Genomic DNA, 13,693 nt, shown 5'->3' on the forward strand with positions numbered 1-13,693 from the left:
ATTAGTTTCTCTCATTAAATAATACATTTATACGCCTCGAAGGATCAAAATAATCAGCAATTATTATTATATACAGTTTCCAGAAAAGATGCGCTTTTTACCATAAAATGTTTTTAACGCTAATCAGAAAAAGTTTCATGGCCGCTATTTGTACATGTTAAGACACCGTAACATTTCTTTTGAAAGAAAAAAAATTTTGTAATGAAATAAATGAAACAAGTGAAAGAATAAATCTATAAATGAAATGGATCAGATACATCCTTCCCCCAACATCGGTATTACATTAGTAACCTGTACAAGTCCTATTTATCTTTTTTTACTTTGTGATAACCCAATTTTTTTAGGGAAAAATATTTTTATCGTAATCGAATGACCATTCTTCAATTTATAGCTTTCACGTGTACTCTTAAGTATCACATTGAGGCGCGTCAATCTTNTCATTTTATTCTTTTTATATATAAATGTTCCAATTTAGCGTTACTCATAGAAGTAAATATAAATAAAAAAATAAAATATTGACATTATTAGTATGTGAATCTCTTCACATCGTACTTTATGCATAGGTGTGTTAATTATTTTATGTCATAAGGATTAGCATAATATGGCGTAAATAACGGTAATATGTGAAAGCAAACCAGTAAAAATATTAATTGTAAACTGATTTAAATAGAAAAGGATAACTCTTTTAATAAAAGCATGCTGACACTTATTTATAAATAAAATTTCACACCTAAGAGCAGAATATTAGTACTGCCGTTATTGGTGTTGTTTATTTTTATCTTTATTTTTTACTGTAATTGTGATATTAATGTCTCCAGTTATTCTTTAACTCTCTTAAAAGACATGTGTTACCTTAATTTATTCGGTTCTTTCCACTATATATGTCATTACATTACGCTACCTTTTTTTTTTAAGCTCCCTTTATCAAGGATTGTTCTATATTAACTTCTTTTTTGTTATTTCGTCACCTCCTCCCAACTCTTATTTTTCAAACATTTTCTGAATAAATATCCGTCCAACACATCATTTAAAATTATTTTCTATATTTTTTATTAGCTCTCATTCTTCCAATTATTTCTTCTTCGCTGAGAATTCAATATATATGTCTTCTTATAATTGTGCTTTAAGCGCTGCGCATTACGTAAATTAGTAGCGCCTACCTTTTAACGAAATATATGAGAAGAAATTAAAAAACTAGATAAATAAAACTTCGAGCCTGTTATTAATTCCCCTCAACTGTACGGCATAATTTTATTGATAAAAACCTATTTATATAAATTATTAATAAATCGCGTTTACAAACAATTCATGTTCATATTAGCACAAAGGCCTTAAGCAATATTGAAACAAAACGTATGTTCCGTTTAAAACAATGCAATAGAAATGTGTGTTATCATTATTAAGAATAATAAATCCTTAGTTAATAAAATAGAAATGTATAAATCTGCTCACTTATCAATATTTAACGGGCTATGAGCTTTAACCCATAATGGAAGGAGGGGGAATTAACAAAAAATATTAGCCACTTCAAGGCAAAGAATTCGTTATACTCCATAGAAAAAACTATTTATATGATATATATATTTTTATTATTTTTATAAATTGTGTGCAACTAATATATATTTTATCTTTATTCGAAATCTTTGAAACGATTTTTCCAGAAAATCAATTCTCATGATAAAGAATCACTACAACACTGTCTCAAAAGAGAAATATTACAATGTCCACTTTTCTTGTGAAACATTTCTAATTCACCTTTTGACGCATTTAAAATTTAGTATTCGTTCTTTATCACTATAATGGGCAATATATATAGACTTTTCACCGTCAACATTACACGGTTGAAATATGCACAAAATGTTTGTGTTTAAAATAGTAATACATGTCAGGGGGACACCTCATAATCCGGGAAAAACTCCCCGGTAAATACACAATTAGGTTAAAATGGCTAGTAGCATGGCCTACAATAAAAAATTTAATTGGTCCTAATGTTAATACCTAAATAGTAGTAAAACGATTATTAACAAATATTTAAAAAAATGAACAGTGCGAAGAAGTTTTAAATTAAAAATCATGTACACGTTTCACTGTTTGTTATAAACGTGCCTTCTAAATAATAGCCCAAAAGGAAACGTGACGCATTTAGCTGATCAAAACATAATCCCCTTGTAAACATCCAATTTTACATAAAAAACCCTTATCTATTTTAAAAGACAACTCAGTAATACTTTTAATAAAAACAACATATGTTGTTAATGCGTTATTTTGTTATTAGAAATGTTCAGTTTTATTTCTGCTATGTACACTTTCTATAGAGAACTATATGAAGTTGCTTTCCTCATTTTTATACATAACCTTAAATAATGGATGTCCAAATTGAAAGTACGCAAATATGTACTTTTCATAACAATATTCCATTTTTCGTCGTGTACTATATACACTCATATTTTCCAAATGTCATATTGTATAGCGCAATAATGCAATTAGGCAAAAAAATACTTTAACAGAATAAGTTTGGTCAGCAGAAATTAGTTCACTAATAAAACGAGAACTATTTATTTCTATTATAACTTGAATCCTTATCATTTGTTGCTTAAATTATAAGTTTATAGGTATTTTTTTTTTTTTTACTAAAAAGTTTTTAATACCGCCCACCCCCTGTAATGTCATAAAATTCAAGACATATTTTTCATGTTAATTAATAGGTGTTTATAATTATATGTTTTTGCATTTTTATTTTTATGAATTGTGCGATCTATACCTTTTTACAAACTATATAGTATTCATCCTTTGCGTAGAATATATATATGCGTTTATTTTTTTTTTTTTTAATTAATTTTGTATTTACATATGGTTTCCTTTCGGTAGGAGCAGGGCAAAAGGAAAATTGAAAAAAAATTTGCTTGCATATGAAATGTTTTGGGGGGGGGACGGGGGTGAAATATTTTTTTCTATCGTGTTACGTCAATTTAGAAGGTTTTAGCGTAATATACGTAACTCCTCTAAAAATACTATTCTTTAAATCTTCATAATAAAAATATAGTATTCATAATGATAACATATGACAAAATATAATAATAAAAGATTTACTTGAAAAACTTTTAATTTATTTCACTACATATTTTTTTAAAAAAATATATTTTTTTTTTTTTTTTCCCCATAAATTCATAATTATTTTTCTAAATAAATTACATTTTATAAGTTTTAAACTTTAATATATTATTATAGCAAAGTTAATTTTCGCATATATTGCATGTACCATGGGAATTTATGATAATTATTCCCTCTATACATTTTTTTTTATCTATTTTGTCCATCATCTTTTTGTAATTTATATTATTTAAAAAAATTATTAAAAATATTTTATGAGACGTCATTTATTTTACAATTTGAAAATGTTTACTTTTTATTTTATTTTAATTCTATATTATATTTTCATTGCAAAATAATATGTATTTATGCCCACCTCTTCTAATTAATTTACATAAATATATAAAACATTTTTATTTATTTTATTATCCAATTTATACTAAAAAGATGCAAAAATATATTTTTTTTTTCACTTTTTTTTTACATATTTTTCCGCTTTTTTCAAAAAAAATAAAATTTAAGGGTAAAACATATTTTGTTCAGTAAAAATAGATACACTACATAAATACGCGTGATATAAATAAAAACTTCATTGAATATATTTTTTCCATTTTTTACTCATTTCCTTTTATTTTTTTATTTATTTATCATTCCTGCCATATTTTTACATAATAAATTATTTATTAAAATATTTTTATTTAATTCAGTTTTTGTCTTTTTATACATATATTATTTTTTTATGCATATTAGGAAATTGAAATGTTTATTTCTTTTTATTATATTGACCAAAAATATATATAATAAATTTAGAAAAATAAACACTGAATTTTACTACAAATTTCATAATATATAAAAAAACTGTAGCATAGCAAATGTTTTAAAAACATATAAGAGAGTCTCATGAAAGAAAAAACGAACTATTCTTCCTTAACAAAAATTTTCGCCGTTTCCCTTCTGGTGTGGGTATGCCAGAATTCTAATGAGGTATACTGCCAATTTACGTTATAATATTTTATACTCCATTTTTTTTCCTTCTTTCAGTATATATATGCACATTCTTGCGTATTTTTATTCTGAAGTGAAAATTCTCCGAATATGTAAATAATCGTGCTTTATAACACATCAACTCATTTTGCCTTCACTTTTTAGTCATCTGCCATCGGTAAATCATGGATTGAGGAACACGGCAAATACAACTCATTAGCTGCAAGAGCTGGTAGGGTATTAAGGGAAGATGAAGAAGTAATTGCAGAACAGAATAATGCCTTCCTTAAAGAAAAATTGATGGGATTAATAGAAGATGGACAAGACGACACTGATGATAATTTTAACTTTGCGAAAAGGTTTAATGCGTTAATACAGGAAGAAAACTTCCAAAAAGGATTAAATTCATTGATGAAGAATGAAAACAAAAAGGGCAAATGAACACCTATGAATATGATGATACTGTAAAATTGCATAACACATTCAATTTTAATGACAAAAATAAGAATCTTAATAAGGATATAAATTTAATAGAATTTGAAGATTTTGGAAAAGTGGAATATTTCCAAAAATTGAACAACAAACCTGCGAAAGAGACGAACCCATTTACTGTTCCTAACAATTTCACAACACAAAATAGTTCCCAAAATTTGTACAGCGAGTCTGCAAAACAATTTAATACATTTGCTCCTACTAATGACTTCGGAAAACTCCACAATTCTATTAATGTTAACAAACAACCTTCGAACAAACCAACTGCAATTACTCCTACTAGCGACTTCGAAAAACTCCACAATTCCATTAATGTTAACAGACAACCTGTGAAAAAACCAAATATAATTCGTGCAGATGACGGTTTCGGAAAACAACAAAATTCTCAAAATGTTAACGAACAAGCAACAAAAGAGACCAATTCAATTGATCCTACGGAGGACTTCGCAAAACTACACAATTCATTAAATTTTTTTAATAAGCCAAAGGAAAAAATATCAAATGTATACAGAGATAATGATAATTTTGAAAAAAGATATAGTACATTAAAAGATGACTTTTATTCTGAGAAACTATTTAATAGTGCATATGAAGCAGACTACTATCAATCTAAAGATAAAACTCATGAAGTACAGTATTTTTATGATGAACCAAAGAAGCATCAGAATTATAAAAATGATTTCAGTGATTTAAAGAAAAATGGAAGACCTAATGCACATTTTGATAAGATGTATAACGATTTACTAAAAGGAAACAATTTTGAATCAGAAAAAAGAGTTCTAAAACAAGTAGATGATCATCCAAAAAAAGGTTCAGGAAAACCATTAATTGACTTATCAGAAGATGTTCCCAAAAATAGTTCTGAAAAAAATCCCAATGATATTGGTAAAAGTCCTTATACTAAAAATAGATCAAATGCATTGTCATATGCCAAAAATATCGAAAAAATACTTAATAAATTAAAATATTTTAATAATGTTGAAACAGCAGTTGACGAATTAAAAAATGATCCTAGCTTTAAAAAAATACTTGATGAATTGCAAAATGGTAACGGACTTGAAAGACTATTTTATGTATTGAAATATTCTGACGATTCTGAAGGAATACTTTCGGAATTGAAAAAAAATGACAACATTGAAAAACTAATTTATGTATTGAACTATTACGAAAAGAATTCTGAACCCCAAAAAAAGGAAGAATTAAAAAAAGTAGCATCAAAAAAAGATCACAATGGAAACAATAAATTATCATTATTGAACGTAAAAAAGAAAAAACTAAAAGTGTGGATAACGAAATTGTTCGATAAATTTGATCAAATGTATGAAGATCAGTTGTTATCTTTATTCAGTTCCGAGTTTGATAATGATGGGAATGATTCTACAGATAATAAAAAATTTTTGCATACTCTGAAATACGTTAAAATTCTAATACCAATTGCATTTGCCGTAATAATCATAGCCATTTTAAGTGTATTGCAAAATGTTGCTTTTTATGTTATATCAGCCCTATTAGGTGTCTCAGCAGTAGCGTATACCATCTTTAAAGTAAAGAAATGCCATTATAAGAAAAAAGTTGAAAGAATAAACAAGAAAAATGCAAAAAAAGCTTCAAAACCATCAATAATAAAAGTCTCTGCTTCCTAATCCTTAAGACAAAAATGGTAATTTGATGAATCATTGTTTAAAGTTTTATAAAGCAAAAAGGTAAAAATTTACATATAACTGATTAATACACAAACGTACGCAATTATGGAAACATTATAGTTTTTCAAAATTTTTCCTTTTTATTTGAAACACCTTCTGCCATGATGCACTTTTATTCGCAATAATTTAGATAAGTCCCCCATTATATATTATTTATTTTATTTTACATTAATAGTTTTGTTATATTATATTGGCGAAATGCGTTTTTTTAAGAAGAATTTTTTTTTTTTTTTTTTTACAAAAATATTTGTGTTGCACACTACATGAATGTTTGAGTGCTTTAATTAACATACCGAAAATGCTTTTATTCTTATATTCTAATCATTTATCTTCACATAAAAATGATAAAAAGAATGTATAGTTTTTAATTTTTTTTTTGAATATATATTTGTATTAAAAATGATAAACTTTTAAGCGATTTAATCATTGTGTTCAGTTTATATTCACCTGCATATTCCTCCGAATCTTTACTTATTTTTATATAACTCTATCAATGTTATCTAAATTTATGTAGATAAAATTTGGATGGAATGTAAATCGTTGAAAAAAAATAGTCACCCTTTTTAATCTATGTGGGTATATACATTGATGCAATTAAGCATTTAACAGTACACATTTAAGATAGCATTTTTCAATAAAAAAATTAAAATGTAAATAAGTTTGTTTAAATAGAAGGAAATATATGCACTTCATAAATATTTTCTAGTTAATATAGAAAACATTGTTCTCTAAAAAATGCTTAAATTTTGTAGCTTCCATGTTTTGATAGCCCTTGTCATATGAATGCATATATTCTGCAAATTGTGTTTATTATGTTATAGTATTTATTTTGATTCTTACATACGTTTTAAATATCTATGGTACATGAAGAATCCCAATCATTTTGTCCTTCATACTGTGCACTATATAATGGTTATCCTTTTTGAGTATCATTGGATTTTCTAAATCTAATAGTGTGTGCTTAACCTCTCCTTTGTCATTCTACATTCCGTAATATTAATGTAGCAGAAAGTCTATTAAAAATGGTACACATTGTTGAACGTGCTTTATGTATGCTTTATTCCCATTTAGTATTATTAATGGTGAAATTAAATTCCGCTAGAGGGTAGAGCAATTCAATTCGATGAGAACAGAGGTACTTACATAAACGCTTAAAATTATACAAAATATACGAACTTGTTGATCCTGTTTATGAAAAATATAAACATTAAATTTTAGTCACTTCGTATTCAAATTCACATTCGAGCGCCATATTTTTCGCATAATTTTAAGTTGCAATTATTTCACTCGGTTATACATTAAAAAAACAATCTACAAGTGCACAGAAACATGAACTCTCAAATACTGTAAAAACAATAGTAATTATAAAAATGCATAATGTTAAATATATGATGTATTATGTGTTATCCATAGCAATAATCTAATTTTTTTTCTTTCTAATTTTGAAATTTTATTTATTCGCGTCCTCCATTATTGTTTAATTTTAAAAATGTAATTATGACGCCATTAATGCTACAATATATATGCTAACAAAATGACTATCTTATTAAAAAGATGGTGTCTATTTTAAAATTTCAACAAATTTATTTATTTTTTTTTTAGCAAAAAGAGAAAACATAATTTTAAAACATAAATATTTTTATAAAAACTTCAAACGCTTATTAAATATTGTAAAAACAATATTTTCTTAAAAACTTAAATACACCAAATAGGAAAAACTAAAGCGAAAATAGATCAAAAAAAATTATACTAAAGGTTACTTTAACTAGAAAAGGAAAAAATAGCCTAAAATATTAGTGCTAAAAATATTACAAAAGAAAAGGTATATATTTTTTCTAAGTAATATTTTAAAAAAGAGTAAATATATTTACTATTCATATTTATAACAAAATTCTAATTCACATATTTTGCATGTGTATGCAATGCTATTTTATAAATAATAGCGCTTAAAAAAAAGGATTTGTAATGATTTCCACAGAAATAAATATTATGTCATTGCGATCTAACCATAATATTTATTCTTCTTCATCCATTGATTTTCTCTTAATCATTAGTTTTTCATCGAGCATATCTTCATCTTCATTTAGTTCTTGTTCATCAAATTCTACATTTAGTTCATTCTGTTCATCTTCGTAACCGCGTTCAAATATTTCTTTTTCATTATTTTCAACAAAAGTTGCTTCTGGAGAATTCTTTGTATCTTTTTTCCCTTCTTCATTCTTATTTTCTTTATTATTAGTTTTACTTTCATTTTCAATTTCAGAACTTTGATTGGACTCTGGTAAAGATTCCGCTTCCTCTTCTTCCAAAACTTCTGAAATTGTATATTTGTCATTTAAAAATTTTTCTTCTTCATCCAGCGAATCAAAAAGTAAATTATTATCTCCATATAATGCAGAATCCATTTTTTGCAATCTTTCATATTCTTGTGGTGCTATCATAGGAAAATCATCTTTTAAACCTTGTATAATTGGATGTTCATTAACCTTTTTAATCTCCAATCTAGCCTTCATTGCTTCTTCCATTTTACCTTGTCTTTTAATATTTAATATCGATCTTTCTGCAAACTTTATTATTTCATCTGTCGTATATTTTCTGAAATATATTCGAACAATATTTTTAATATAAGTATCAGCTGGAGTATTAAACCTATCCATAAAACGGAATGGGTTTACGAAAAAAAAAACAAAATTCTGCTGAAAAGCATAGTAACGCACAAAAGGATACAGAGCAAAAGCGCAAGACAATCCATTAAGTATTTCCAACCAAAGCATTTTTGTGAATCCAAAAACAAATGGTTTCGAACTTGGTTTTAGAGTTGGCACATGCTCAGTTTGTTCACCTAATTTCGCACCCATTGAAAAGGGAAAAGCATTTGGAGTGTCGAAATATAAATTAGTCATCATGTGCACAGTAACAGCAACAGAAGGGTGAAAAATATGAAAATTTGAAATAATATTCCACCAGTCTCTAAAATCATTAGGAGTATTTTGAACTCCTTGAATTCTCAAATTTAAATAATATACAACAATAAATATCATTTTTTTATCAATAAACCGACCAAGTTTCTTTCCAGAATAATAATTAGAACTACTTATAGCTTGATATTCACACAATTGGCTTAAATTATTTAAATTTAATAATGAAAATATTTGTGAAGATAACATAAAATAATTCGATAAAATAAATGTTTTTCCATATTTTAATTGTTCTATCGGTTTTTTGGCATATATAGGAAGAAGACTATTTGTTACATTATCCATTATGCTACCATAATAGATAAATGCATAATTCATAAATGCCTTTTCACTCAATGTTACCCCTAGCATATTAGCAGTTCCGTATTGTTTATCAAGCTTATCTGCTTTATTACTTATTTTTGAAACAAACATTGTTTGAAATGTGGAAAAAAATGTTTTTGAAAAAAATCTGGATGCCATAGAATTATTTAAATCTTCTAACCTTTCTTCTTTGCTCATTTTTGAGTAATTACTTGAGACATTTAGAAAAAACAAATTGCTAATACTCTGTAAAATAAAAAAGAAATTGATAGAGATCATGTAATGTATTTATCTTTATAAATAAAAATATATAGACAAATAGGAAACGTTTGAAAAACTACTAAAAATTTGACACAGAAATGAGATAATAAAAAAAAAAAAAAAAAAAATATGCATAAATAAACTATTGAAGTTTGCCATATTTACACATATACTAATAAATGCATCTTACTATTTTATCATTTCTCCTTTGCACGTTAAAACTATTTTCAATTTTTCTACTGAGTAAATAAACAGTTTCCAAAAAAGAAATATCCGAAAAAATATGCTGGTTCAATTTAAAAATTGAAAACAGTTCATTTGCAACTTCCTTAAAATATTCTTTATTAATCACGAACCCATATATCATGCCATATTTATAGAAGTTTACAGAGTTACCCAAAATGTTATGAATATAATAGTATAGCCTGTCTGAAACTCTTTTTGCTTTGGGAGTGGCAGTCAAATATTTTCTTATATTAAATATATCTGCTAAAAAATTATATCCTGGTAATTCTCTAAATACGATTCGTACGAATCTTTCATTAACATAATTTTATTACTTATATTAAAAGTATCATAATTTTCGTATAAATTCCTTACATGCCTCTGATTAAAATAAGATTGATAAGCTTTCGTAATGTGCCTTTTTAACATAACAGACACTTTATAAAATTTAGGTATTACCATTCTATCTGATCTGAGTTTTTCATGCATTTGTTTTCTTGTAGTAGGATCATCATAATTTAAAAAAAAGTAACCTAAACTAGAGGATGAACTCCATAGCGCAAATTGATTCTCAAGTACCATAGACAGTGGATGCATGCGATTTTCTCTAGGTCCTGGTTCATTTAGGTTGTGAAAAAAATCCAATTGTAAAAAGGAATTTACGTGAAGCAAAAACCTTACACATTTTTTCATTTTCTCTATTGTTCCTTTATTTAGTAAATTCTCTAACTCTAAAAGGGGGAAATTTTTAAAATTAATATTGAATAATTAGAAACACATATTACAAATGGATTTATAAAAACAAAGAAAAAGCATGAAAGGGAAGTTTGCAATAAACAGGAAATAAAAACCATATATTTAGCCTATGTCTTACTTTCTACTAGATTGATAGCCAATTTATTTCGTACGTACAAAGTATATGCCTTTTTTAAATACGATGGATACCAATAATTCGTTGTAACAGTTTTATTAAACTTATCTTCTTTCTTCAAATCTAAATACATAGCTTCTCCAACATCCTTTTCGGCAATTTCTATAAAAGGGGATGAGATGTATCAGGTTGATTAATATCATGTCTTACGGACAAAATAAGGGAAAAGCTACTGTTTCTCTAATATATTCTTCATTTTTAAGGAAAACGTAATGATTCGTGCTGTTTTTTTGTAATATTAAATTTTTTTTTTTTTTCTCTATTATTCTTCAATTACTTTTATAGGACGTAAGTCTCAGTAACAGTAAAAATGTGTACCAGTTGATATCGTTTGTTAAAAAATTGTCATATTCTTCATAAACACTCAAATTTCTTACTAATGTGCTTACGCTATTTATGTTAATAATTTTTGTAACAAAAGTGAAAAATTTTTGCAACATAGACGGTGTTTCTTCGTGCTTCGAGTTTATATATGTGAATACTCCCTTGCAAAAATTACATTTCGTTGATTTGCTTTGACCATAATCTTCGATTGAGCTATCATTATTCGCCGATTTTTTGGGGGAATCTTCTATTGAATTACATTTTTCAACGCCTGTAAATTAAAAATGTTTTTATTCATAATTTGATGGTGAATAAAAATTTTATAGAAAATGTGTCATAAATAGTTTTTCTAATATTTCCATGATAACTACAAATCAGGGTAATACGTCCGTTAAATCTTTAAAAATTACATTGCAGTAAGTTTTCTATGAGATCTGTAAGCAGAGATTCTTGATCAAAGGCTAACTCAATGGCTGCAAAGGAATCAAAAAGTGTAAACATTTAAGTAATCACATTAAATTGCAATTAAAAAGAGTCTCTCTTGAGCATATTTATTACATAACGGGATTAAATACTTGCAAAAATAAACTCCGATTTCCCCTCTCTTTACCGTTGTAATATCCAGGCAAATAGAGGGAAGTCACAAAGGCCTTGTTCTCGTTGTCTGTAATAATTTAATTCATACATATAAATATATGGTATCGAAATGATAACAGGGTGATACACAAGAAGAACTATACAAAGCATGCATCTGCACGTATGACAAAAAAAATGTCTTTTGGGGGATTACTTAAAATTCCAGTTAAGTTTAAAAAGTGCACGTACAAAATATGGTTGGGGGTAAATTGAGTGTAACGTCTTGTAAAATAGAAAAAATTTGTATATAAGTTGTATGCACTTATCGACTTATAGTAAGGAGTGTCACTGTTCAACGGTTTCATAGAATCATTTTCACTTAAAAATAGTTTGCTGCTATATATATTACAGTGATTTATATCATTACACATAAATTTGAAAAATTCGTTCCTTATATCAGTGTGCTCTTGCAAATAATGAGTTTTAAAGTCCTCTTGATATAAACCCGAAACTAATGAGCTTTGGTATTTATTAAAATAATGAACTAAAAATTCTAATATATTACACTCATCAAACGTTGATTTTCTGTCATCCTTCAAATAAACTATTCTTCGTTTTGTTTGGACATCCTGAAAACCTTGCACATTACACATTGTATCGAGTACTTTAAACCTATCCGTCGCACTAAAACTTAAAATTTTTTGCCAATTAAAAAACCTCACTTTTCCAAATTTAAAAAATTGATCATATCTCCTAAGGGCTAATTGTAGAACAACGAAATGTCCCAATGCTGCAAAGGTGTGAAAAAAAAAAAAATATGCAAATATAATGTATTACTACAAAAAATATATTACAAAATGATGCACTGAATTTTTACAATATAAGAAAGGAATAGTTTACCTATAAGATTAGAACCAACTAAATTGTACATTGCTATTCCAAAATGACCGGCTATCTTATCTAACTTGCTCATAAATTCAATGTTATCATTTGTCGTAAAAAATAAATCACTAGACTTCTGTATTTTGGATAGGTCTTCACCAATTATTATAGTTGAATACGCATTGTCTTTGGATTCCTTCTTTTTTACTCCATTAATATAATTTATAATTTTTTCAAAATACGATTTGGAATATTGATAAGAATTTTCCTTGCCGAGCTCTTCATCTTTCGGAAAAAATACAGCATTCAATTCTTCTAGTGATTTTTTTAAGTCTTTTGTTTTCTCATAGGCATACATAGGTATTAACATAAGTTTCGTTATTTTTAATGCCTTCAAAAGCAACAACTTCTTCTTAATCGAATCCGAATTTTCTGAATCATACCTTTGTATTATTTGCTGCTTTGTAACGTGTTCATATTTTATTAAATCGTGGATTTCAGCATTTGGAGTTGGTACAACCAGTTTAGTTTCGTTTTTATTATTAATATTATGTGTAACTATCATAAAATTAGACATATTCAGGTATTCCTCAAGACTTGGGTTTAACACTGGTAATCGCACGTTATCATATTTTAATGTTTGTATTATTAACCTTTCTAATCCTGTTAAATTGTCGAACATTTCCTTACTCTCAACAACATATTTTAATTCCTCAAGATTCTCCTTTTCATTCACATAGCCGATTACATTTTTACTTATAAATAAAAGAAGAAACATGAAAAGAACTCGTATATTACGCAGTGAAGTCATTTTTTGTAGTTCTTTTTTCTCCAAGTAATGTTTTAGTGTGTCAACTCATTAATTTATGTTAACCTTAAAAATGTTGTAAAAATTACCAACACCAAAAACATGTAAAAACGTATTGAATAATATAACCTTATTG

The 13,693-nt window shown here is 26.6% G+C and overlaps 2 protein-coding genes across 2 annotated transcripts; one reads left to right on the top strand and one right to left on the bottom strand.

Annotated features, from left to right (window-relative positions):
• Positions 1-4,511: 4,511 nt before the first annotated feature.
• On the top strand, positions 4,512-6,209 carry PCYB_141020 (hypothetical protein; the record flags this gene model as incomplete). Its single annotated transcript, XM_004224574.1, has 2 exons — positions 4,512-6,033; positions 6,079-6,209. 2 exons carry the CDS (start codon positions 4,512-4,514, stop codon positions 6,207-6,209), a joined length of 1,653 nt encoding a protein of 550 aa, XP_004224622.1.
• Positions 6,210-8,836: 2,627 nt separating this feature from the next.
• On the bottom strand, positions 8,837-13,560 carry PCYB_141030 (cytoadherence linked asexual protein CLAG; the record flags this gene model as incomplete). The annotated part of the gene is made up of 6 exons (XM_004224575.1): positions 8,837-9,889; positions 10,002-10,774; positions 10,915-11,070; positions 11,246-11,569; positions 12,077-12,664; positions 12,760-13,560. The coding sequence occupies 5 exons, from the start codon at positions 13,558-13,560 to the stop codon at positions 10,301-10,303; spliced, it is 2,343 nt and encodes a 780-aa protein (XP_004224623.1). The 3' UTR covers positions 8,837-9,889; positions 10,002-10,300.
• Positions 13,561-13,693: the final 133 nt, after the last annotated feature.

This window comes from Plasmodium cynomolgi, chromosome 14, assembly GCF_000321355.1.
Source record: "Plasmodium cynomolgi strain B DNA, chromosome 14, whole genome shotgun sequence".
Classification (NCBI taxonomy): domain Eukaryota; phylum Apicomplexa; class Aconoidasida; order Haemosporida; family Plasmodiidae; genus Plasmodium; species Plasmodium cynomolgi.